Source organism: Amblyomma mixtum, chromosome 3, assembly GCF_055824585.1.
Source record: "Amblyomma mixtum isolate Tamu chromosome 3, ASM5582458v1, whole genome shotgun sequence".
Taxonomy (NCBI): Eukaryota; Metazoa; Arthropoda; class Arachnida; order Ixodida; family Ixodidae; genus Amblyomma; species Amblyomma mixtum.
The window spans coordinates 127,734,735-127,745,179 of NC_143014.1; the positions used below are offsets into that span (position 1 = coordinate 127,734,735).

Consider the following 10,445-nt stretch of genomic DNA (forward strand, 5'->3'; position numbering starts at 1 on the left):
CGCAGCGCAGTGCGCCATTTCAAGTCGTAGGGGCACGACACCGCGAAAAGACAACGATCGCTACTACGAGTCTCCTTAGCGTAGTCTAGGTAACTAACCTGGAAGGCCAATACCGGGGTGAACATCGTGCAACAGTCGGTGTCGTGCCCCGCCGAGCTGACGTTGTGCCGCAGATTAAATACTGTTGCCTCTGGCCATGTGATTGATGACGTAGTCGATGGCGGTGGTTTCCAGGCGAAGGCGTCGAGCGGCGCCAAATATGGGCGGTCAGGTCCGGTTGATACAGCAGATGACTGTTCAGGCATCCACGGAGCTGAAGAATCCGGGAAGTGCAGTGTAGGTGATGGGCAGGGGTCCAGGCCACGGCGCGTACCAGCAGAGAGCCAGTACGACAGCACCTGGAAGGCCAATACCGGGGTGAACATCGTGCAACAGTCGGTGTCGTGCCCCGCCGAGCTGACGTTGTGCCGCAGATTAAATACTGTTGCCTCTGGCCATGTGATTGATGACGTAGTCGATGGCGGTGGTTTCCAGGCGAAGGCGTCGAGCGGCGCCAAATATGGGCGGTCAGGTCCGGTTGATACAGCAGATGACTGTTCAGGCATCCACGGAACTGAAGAATCCGGGAAGTGCAGTGTAGGTGATGGGCAGGGGTCCAGGCCACGGCGCGTACCAGCAGAGAGCCAGTACGACAGCACCTGGAAGGCCAATACCGGGGTGAACATCGTGCAACAGTCGGTGTCGTGCCCCCCTGGGCACGACACCGACTGGCTATTTTTCCCTGGCTATTTTTCTATTCATCATGCATCCTCAGGATCGCAAGAAACCCGTGGCGCCCTTTTAATCGCGTATTAAAATTGCGTATTAATTGCTACATTTTAATGCTTAATACCAGTGAGCTCCTCGAAAGTTTCGGCGAAGTGGTAAAAATGCAGCACGGATGCGTTGAAGTCATTTCTCTACGGGATACAAGCCCAATCAAGCAAAATTCGTTTGGCTTCTTACTGTACCGTCATCTGCACATATATAGATGCCAATAAGCTTCAATTGAATGTTGCAAGAACTGCGGGATTCTATGCGGCAGACCTGGTGGTGGTATTCACTCGTCTAACATATCTGGGTGGACACCTGAACCGCGCCGTGAGGGAAGGGATAAAGGAGGGACTGAAATAAAGGAAGGAATAGATGCCGTAGTGTAGGGCTCCGGAACAATTTCGACCACCTGGGATCTTTAACGTGCACTGTCATCCGACAGCACACGGGGGCCTTTTGCGTTTTGCCTCTATCGAAACGCGGCCGCCGCGGTCGAGTTCGAACCCGGGTACTCCGGTTCAGTATGCTTTCTCGTACCTTGGCGACTTGTTTGACTACTAAATGAAATGTTTGTCCCAGTTGGTGACTTTTTTTACTACTTTTCAGAAATTTTTTGCGCTTTTCTTCCACAAGGACCTGGCAACCCTGCCGGGTTACTGCGTACCCTTTGCCCCCTCGTCGCCGCATTGAGAAAAGCGTCCCGATGATGGGCGGAATAGAAAAAGTGTGCTGGCTGCCCGCCGGTCCGGGTTGCAGTTAGCTGAGGACAGTCGACAGGAGACAGGAACCTAAACAGGTTGGGTGATGTGTCTGCGGTCGTGGAGGGCCGAATAGCCGCGCTGAGGCACGTGTTCCATCGCACAAAGCCCGCCGCCTTCGAGCCATCACCGCATCGACAGCCACCCGAACCGGAGTCATCACCTCGGGCCCCGTATGTGAACTCTCCGCCGGACTTTTTTCCTTTTCCTGCCTAGGTAACGTTGTATATTCGTAACTTTAAAGCGCTGTACGCCTTATTGTTGTTCGCTATAGTTGGATAGGCTTATTTTTTATTGTCCGTCTCCTGCTTGTCGCGTTTCGTGTTCTCTATAGTTCTTTCAGCTACTCTTTCTGTTCGTTTTTGGCTTTTGTGTGTTTCTCCCTGCCTTTAAGCAAAGACTTGTTTTAAACCATCAATCCCTTGAGTTCCTCCTCGATGACCGACGCACCAACACACGTGCACCACGCACGGGCTGACCGACTTTAACAAATGAATGTTGACCAACGCTCGATTTTAGGGCACAGGGAAGCGTAAAGTTGCCGCTGTTGCTCAACAGCTTGCGCCGGGCAGCCGATCGACAAGCGATAGTTGTGATAGAATCGTAGCGCTTATTTTATCTTCTCAATTCTCTTATCTCTAGCGTCGCATCCATGTGTAGGAAGGAGTCTTATCTCAGTTTTGTCTGTAGCATCTGAAAGACCTAGTCAAGGAAGGTGCAAATATAGTTTCCTGTGTAGTGTAGCAGACACGGGCGGTGAGTTTGGGAAAGGCGACGAAATCCAAGCGTCCAGGAAGTCCATGCGTCAGTCTTTCGTATTGTAGGCGAGACTCGCATTCCGGGGACTTCGTCGGCTTTCCCAAATTCACCGCCCGTGTGGGCTACACTACACATGAAACTATATTTGCACCCTCCTAGCCTATCTACTGATCGGAAAACAAGGCCAGGATTCTGGATCATGCGCCCCTAGTTCACAAATCCGTCACCACACGCCGCATGAAGTTGAGCTCCTTCTTCTTCTCTTACATTCGTTCTTCGTTGCTTGGCAGAAAGATGTCAGTAAGCTTCACCCATTGCTCACTTTGTGCGTACTCCCCTTACACACAGCTTCTAAGAGCCCCGGCTGCTATTCTCTTTCTTCTTTTCTCACCCAGCGTATTTAAGGCGCGCTGATTATGCGGCTCTCCTACTCGCTCCCTTCTTTGCTGGGGTGAAAGAAAAGAAGCCGGACCGTGGCTAGGGCGTTGTACGCATGGCGTCATCGTCGGAAAATTTGGTTGCGGTTGAGCATCGCTGACCACGAAATATAGTGCGAAAGCAGGTTTTTGCACGTAGACACCAACGCCATGTACCTGTTTCCTTTCCTTTCGTGACTTGCGCACAGATGAAAGTTGTTGGAGACGACGACGGGCAATGCACAGCGCGAGAGCGTGTTGCAGTTTAGCACGAGGCGTGATCGGCTGCGGCGAGACCATAGTGCTCTCCTGCAAAGGCCAGCGAGTCTGGTCTGTTCGCGCCACCGCGGGTTCCAAACTTAGTCGCGCCAATATTTTTTTTGTTTATTTGTTTATTTATTTACTTTACTATGTTATAGCTTTGCTGTGTTGCTGCGTTTGCTATGTCGCCGTTGCTATATTCCTGGTACAAACTCACATACATAGCAAGATCATGTTCGGTGTTTACGCACCGGAACAGTAATCTCGCACTAATAATGCAAGTCTGCAAACCATACAAGAAATACCTAAAAGTTCCAAAAGCCGTTCAAAACATCGAAACAAGGAGAATGCTAAGTGGCTGATAAAGACAAGCTTGTTGCTGCGATAACCAGACAGTGGCGCCGTAAGAGCCTGGTAGTTGCTCTCATTAACAACATCATCGATAACTTCTCTAAAGTGTGAAGAATGAACACTTAAGAGCCTGGAAAGCCGTTAAGTGAAGAGTGAATCAAATGAAAAATGGAACCTAAGAAACTTGACAGTCACGCAAACACATTACTTTGAGTCTTGGGAAATTGAGCTAGTATAAACGCCCAGTTTTGTCCCTAATTGCGTGCAGCACACATTCTAGATAGTACGAATATTTTTTTTAATTTACGAAAATTATTTCCACATCCGTTATTGGCATTTTTTGTCAGGAACTAATTTCTGCAGACCATTGTCATATCGTCTAATCAGAAACACATGTCACAAGCTTGAAGCCCAGATGCAACATGAACACGTGATGATACATAAATCAGTGCGGGCAGCAGGCACGTAGGCAGTAATTTGTTTTTCTAGAGAAGCCTAAAGTACCTTTTCTGCTGGCGCGGGGGGGGGGGGGGGGGGGGGAGAGTCTTGGATACCTGCCTTGTGGGCATTAAAGATATTATGATAACTACCTGGCCGCACCGCCTAAAGTACAACGAGCGTACTTGAAGACGCAGAGGAAAGATTGATTATAGCAGGACAGATGTTATCACATGCTGTACCCGCCAAGCAAACGGTTAATGAACAAACTGCCGGCCGCACAAGCATTAGTGAGAACATGGCATCGCGGATTTGTTTTCAATTTGTTTTAATTTTTGCTCAAAGAGGTTGCAGTCGTATGGGTCCGACCGTATAGGCTGATCTCGTATGGTGAGCGGATACATGCAGTAGTGCATGCGGCCAATTTACGGTATTTCATATCTACCTATAACCGCAACTAGTCACCGTGTTCGTTTGATTTTTCCGAAACGGACAAAGACAATATACATCGCGCCACTTCCGAGGGCAGTTTAACGCTCTGCCTGTTACCCAGACTGCTGGCACACAGCATGCGTTTCCTGCATCCATGCAGTATTACGGCGTTAGCTTGCTAGGCGTGTAAATGATAGAATTACACTGTTTAAACGTGTATCCATTTTCATGAGATTTGCCGTCGCATATAGTTAGTTTTATGCAACGTACAAATTTTCTCATGGCCTGGTGCTTGTTTTCTCGTAGGTGAAGTGCTTCGAAAAAAAGTGTTTCGCCTAACTTTGTGTAGAAGAACGCACTGTTCCATGGCGCTTTTTGGTTAAAGGCTGCCCTTGCACCCTTAAATCTCCTCAAGAAAAGAAAACATCCCTAGGAAATACATATCCGAAATCGAAAAAAAAAGGCAACGAAAACAATTGTGCGCCGAGGCTAAGGACACGCCAGGGATAAAAACGCGTATGCAATCCGTACAAAGTACCAAGGAGTTAGCGAAACCTTGGCCAGCATCCTCGGAAAGGAAGTGGTGGAAACTTGGTACAAGCCGACACCATTATAGGGCGCCTCCCCCACCGTCCCAAAGACCCGTCAACTTACAGAAAAGATGCAAGGCGTGGCATGCAAAACCACTGATTCGAATACTTGGCGACTATGTTCGACACACCAACAATATGACGGAAAGGGTGAAGCAGCACAAAGCTTATGTCAGAAAAATAAACAGAAACGCTGTGGCCGTACTTTCCAGGCATGTCACCACAGGAGTGACTTCGACGGAGTCATTGTGATGGAGACAGGGGAAACTTCGCAGAAGGCTGCTACTTGACTCATGACGCAGGAGAGTGTTAATTGTCCCATGAGAACCGCTCCTTTTTCTTGCATCCACGGTTTATGTTCCGTGACCCTGCAGTCGACCTGATGTGGGCTTAAAAAAGCCTCTGCAACTCGCCCGCAGTCGCGCCTTGAAAAAGTAGTAGTCATGGTTTACTGACGAAAAATACAAAAATTAACCACCAGAGCTGCAGCCGGTGGAATGAAAGTCACAGGGAGAGGTTAGCGATGAAAAGTTCGGAGGAAAGCGACCGGCAGAAAATACAGGGGAAATTTGGAAAACCATTTCCAAAATACAAAAAGTAACAAGTTCGCGCCGGTCGCTAGCTAGTACCTAGACATTGTTATACACAAGTATACACGTGTAAATTCACTGCATTTTCTAGGCCGCGTGCTAGCGTCCTGTCGCTAATGGACAGGGCGAGCGGCACGTTGCGCAAATGCCCGGAATGAAGCGCCCATCTGTCGCCTTAAAGCAGAAACTGAGCGAGTTTTGAAACGTCGTGTTATCCTACAAGAACTTAGCTGGTTGGCGTTTATTTATCACTTAAATGGCGATCATAATCGATAACATTTAACTAGGGTTTGCCTCTGGATTGCTGCTTTGGGAAAAGGCGTAGCTTCCTGCAGAGCAGATTGCAAAGTTGTCAGAATAGTTCACAGCATGCCGTTCTATAAACTCTTCCTTATTGCATCATAGTTTACATACACCTTTGACATGATTCCGGAAATTAGAAGCGCTTACAGCAATGGCAATGCCCTTAGCGACGGAGAGCGATCGAATAATTGGAGGCACTTTCACAACCTAGAAGAAGTGCTGATGATGATAGTGAATTTTATGGCGGAAGGGCATCTGTGGCCAAAGAGCGCCATGGCACAAGGTATTTTCATTTGCTGAAGTTGGGGATCAAAGACCCATTTACCAAGCATTTCTCCCTGAATAAGCCGAGAACCTGGCCAGGGGAAGCTTGTACCCATTGTATAACCGGTGGGTGCCCGGCGGCGCTGGGGATCGAACCCCGCACCTCCCGCATACGAGGCTGATGCTCAAAGACTGGTCCACCGCTGCGGTACCTAGGAAGAAATGCTGTGAATTACTAAACGATAAATTGTTACACTGGACAAATTACCTAATGCGCACAATGAGTTAGTGAAACCATCTCGAAAGGGAGCATAAGGTTTGCCGCATAGAATCCTGCAGGACGTGTAACATTCAAGCTAATTAAGGCGAAAGCCTTTAATGCCTCATACTGTCGTGACGAAAACGTGTTAGCAAATATGACCGCGTTTCAGATTGGTCGAAATTGTCATGACGTCACTGCGCGCGAATTTCAAACGGGCCCAATTGTACTTTGGCTAGTAACCATGCGACCAATTGAAGGGATGATATAGTGACGCTCCGAGTAAGTAGCAATGAGTTTAGTTAATTAGTTAGTTAACAAATTAGCCTAACTGACCTTTCTAGTAGGACCAGATAAATAAATAAAACCGAGTAGAAAATTGGTCGAGTTGGGGAATTGAACCAGAATCTCCGGAGTGCGAGACGATCACGCTAACCACTCCGCCATGCCAGCTCGATGGTTTGGAATGAACAAAGGCGCGACTCGTGAATATGGTGTCTTCGTTCACCCCCACCTTCCTCCCTTCCCTTACGGCGAGGTTCAGATGTACACCGAGATATGGGAGGCAGATACATTTCCTTTCCTCAAAAACCAATTTACCGTCGAACAAGGCGTAGAGCCGGACAGCGATGGCGTTCTGTGGTCTCCCTGGCAGCGTTGCAAGACGCTGTCGTGTTCCACTCTTACAGGCGAAGCTTAACGTCTTAACCACACATCAGTGACACAAGCAGCAACACTGCGCTTAAGGCTTTTGCCTCAGCGCACTTTAGGTGAACAAAGTGCCCCAATCGCCCCCCCCCCCCCCCCCCCCCCCCTGAATTTTTTTGCATCTATATATGTACAGTTGACCGGAGTACAGCAGGAAGCCAAACGAATTCGGCCTGATTGGGGCTTGTACCCCTACAGAAATTGCATTATATTCAATAAAGAGACTGGAGAGGTACACTTACTTCAACATCGCCGAAACTTTCGTGGAGCTCACTGCTATAGACCGTTAAAATATAGCGATTAATACGCGATTTCTTCATTTGAGATGCACGGAGCAAGTAATAAAAAGTAGCCAATATATATAACTATTACCCTGGCGCCTAGCCGAGTGTCCTTCAGGACCCCTACTGTGGGAAATAAAGTTTTACCACCACCATATAACTGTTACAAGTATCGGTGAGTGAGCTCGAAGTATGAGCGTCCTCGAATTACACGTTGCGATACTATACGTATACCCATACAGGGCGCACGCTTTCTTGTAGCGGCACATGTGCCTCCTTCCGATGGGGGCACTTTTGATAAAATAACGCATTCTGTCGTGTTCGTCGACCAAGAGACGCAAGGCCGCTCCAGCAGTCCTTGCCTCCTCCGCGCATACTCGCCGGCCGTTTCCAAGAAACAAGCGCGGGCCGGCCGCTCCCACAAAAGCCCGCAGGCGTCTTCCCCGACGACATCTGGTCCCTACAGCCCCGTCGACCAACGCATTCCCCCATTTCCCCTGACTGGCACCATGCCGTGACCATCCGCGCTCCCACAGCAGCGGAAGTGCTTTCTTGTACACTCGCTCTCTCTCTCTCCCTCTGTTGTAATAAAGCTCCAGTCTCCACCCTCGCATGCGGGGCTCCCACGCCCCGAACTAACACAACCATTTTAACACTGGCGACGAGGATGGGATTTAGAACGCACGCAGTTCGAGGTGTCACCGATGGCTACTGGAGGACTACACGGTGGCATCGAGCCTTTTAACGGCAAGAATTGGTCATCGTGGATTCAGCGCCTCTCGTTCTACTTCGTGGCAAATGATGTCTCCGACGAAGCAAAGAAGCGCGCGCTCCTCCTGACGCTATGCGGAGCCGACACCTTCGAGACTGCCTGCGCGCTGGTCGCACCGAAGACTCCTGGAGAAGTCAGCTATGAAGATCTGGTCACACTTCTCCAGAAGCACTTCGATCCCAGACCATCTGAGCTGTACAGCCGGTACGTTTTCCAGCGACGTGACCAACCGCCGAAGGAATCGATCAGCAGCTACGTCGCAGCCCTCAGAGGTTTGACATCCGATTGCAACTTTGGGGTGCTAACAACAACGTCTGCAACATCGACGCCTCCGACAGAAAGCCATACAGCCGTCGTAACGAACCCCATTATGCTGCCACAGGACGTCATGCTTCGCGACAGGTTCGTGTGCGGGATCCGCGACGAGCTGCTCCAACAGACTGTTCGCGGAGAAAGACTTGACGTTTCAACGTTATTTGGACCTGGCACTGTCATCAGAAAGTGCGTCAAGGCAGCAGCGAGGACTCAAGGGAGCGACGAGGTCCGCAGTAGTGCACAAGACTTCTCAACCCACAAAGGAATGCAAAACACACCGCAGCAACGGCGTTGCTATCGATGTGACGGCTGGCACGAGGCTGCTACCTGCAAGTTCAGGACGGCGCAATGCCGCTTTTGTTCCAAGAAGGGTTACATCGAGAACGCTTGCATCACTCAGAAGAAGAAAAGCAAGGGAGACAAGTCCAACACCAGGCAAGGAACGCACGGTGTGAACGCTCAGTCCACGAGCAACGACACTACGCACAGCGATCCATGCTACGAGCTTCACGTAGTAAGTGGGCGAAAACCCTGCCCCAAATACCTTGTTGACGTTGAAGTCGAGGGAAGGCACCTAACGTTCGAAGTCGACACGGGTGCATAATGTTCTCTGATCAGCGAGGCTGTTTACCACCAAACATGGCCAACAAACGCCCCGCAGCTTTCGAGAGAACCCCTTGACTTACGCACTTGGTCGGGAAAGGAACTTCGCACGCTCGGATCGGCACAAGTTCGTGTGCGATTTAAATCAAAGGAATGTGTGCTACCACTGCTGGTGATGAAAGGAACTGGCTGCAACTTGCTAGGACGTGACTGGTTTTCGGCACTGCACATCTGCGTGCAGGGAATTAACCAGGTAGCTGAGCTAAGTGAAAAGCTCCAGGAGGTTCTCGCACGCCATCCTGATGTATTCAAGCAAGACATCGATGGCTACGTGGAACCTTTAGTTCATTTGGACTTGGAAGAAGGCGCAAAGGCAGAGTTCTGTAAGGCACGTGCAGTACCTCTAGCCTACCAAGAGCCAATGGAGGAAGAGCTCGACCGTCTGCAAAAGCAAGGCATCCTGGAGCCGACTCAGCCGTGATGGCCACACCTTTAGTGTGGGTGCGCAAAAGGGACGGCACATTTCGCGTTTGCGGCCACTACAGGAGCACGGTAAACGCAGTGGTCAAGAAGACGGCGTACCCGCTACCTACAACCGCAGAGGTATTCGCAAAGTTGCGTGGCGCACCGCCTTCTCAACGCTTGACCTCTACTAGGCCTATCAGCAGCTCAAGGTCGACGACGAGACAGCCGCATTGCTCACCGTCAACACCACCAAGGGATTGTTTAGGGTGAACCGGCTGCCTTTCGGAATATCTGCTGCGCCAGCCATCTTCCAGCGTATGATGGAGACAACACTAGCAGGAATTCCAGGGGTGAGTGTTTACCTTGACGATATTATTGTGAGTGGGAACGACACTACAGAGCATGCGCAACGTCTGGACCAAGTCCTGTCGAGGCTATCGAGGCTAAGCGAGAAAGGGTTGCGCCTCAAGCAAGAGAAATGCCGCTTCGGCATAAACTAAGTCGAGTTTCTAGGACACAAGATTGACGCTAAGGGTGTCCACACGACCAAGGAAAAGGTCGAGGCAATCCTTCACGCGCCGAAACCGACTGACAAGACCTCTCTGCAGGCGTTCCTAGGGCTCCTAGCATTTTATGATCGGTTTTTGGAGAACAGAGCTACGGTTGCCGCAGATCTATACAAGCTCCTGGAGAAGAGCAGGCCCTGGGCTTGGGAGAAAAAGCACCAAGCTGCGTTCGATCCGCTCAAGAGGTTGATCCGATCTTCAACAGCGCTTGCGCATTATGACGAGACAAAGCCTCTCCTTCTGTCCGTGGATGCGTCACCATATGGCGTCGGCGCAATTCTCGCTCAGAAAGATGCGTCCGGCAGAGAGGCTCCCATTGCTTTCGCGTCGCGAACTTTGGGAAGCGCGGAGAAAAATGGCTGTGGCTCAACTTGGTTAAGCCGGGAAATCGCGAAAGCAATAGCCATGGCTACGCCCTCGCTCACATGATAGTCGTGCTGTTGTGGTGCTTGTGTGAAACTTGTTGTATACCTTGGTGCTGCTGTGGTGATCACTTGGCTA

The 10,445-nt window shown here is 50.2% G+C and overlaps 1 protein-coding gene across 1 annotated transcript; it reads left to right on the forward strand.

The window, feature by feature from the left end:
- Positions 1–7,927: 7,927 nt before the first annotated feature.
- LOC149351779 (uncharacterized) lies at positions 7,928–9,394 on the forward strand. Its single transcript, XM_089575648.1, has 2 exons — positions 7,928–8,824; positions 9,155–9,394. Exons 1-2 carry the CDS (start codon positions 7,928–7,930, stop codon positions 9,392–9,394), a joined length of 1,137 nt encoding a protein of 378 aa, XP_089431774.1.
- The last annotated feature ends 1,051 nt before the right edge of the window (positions 9,395–10,445 follow it).

What these genes read in the sequence shown, in the direction of transcription:
- LOC149351779 (XM_089575648.1), top strand. Translation starts at nt 7,928, where the DNA reads ATGGCTACTGGAGGACTACACGGTGGCATCGAGCCTTTTAACGGCAAG. An exon ending in CATGCTACGAGCTTCACGTA is followed by an intron (nt 8,825 to 9,154) that starts GTAAGTGGGCGA and finishes ATCTGCGTGCAG; the next exon opens with GGAATTAACCAGGTAGCTGA.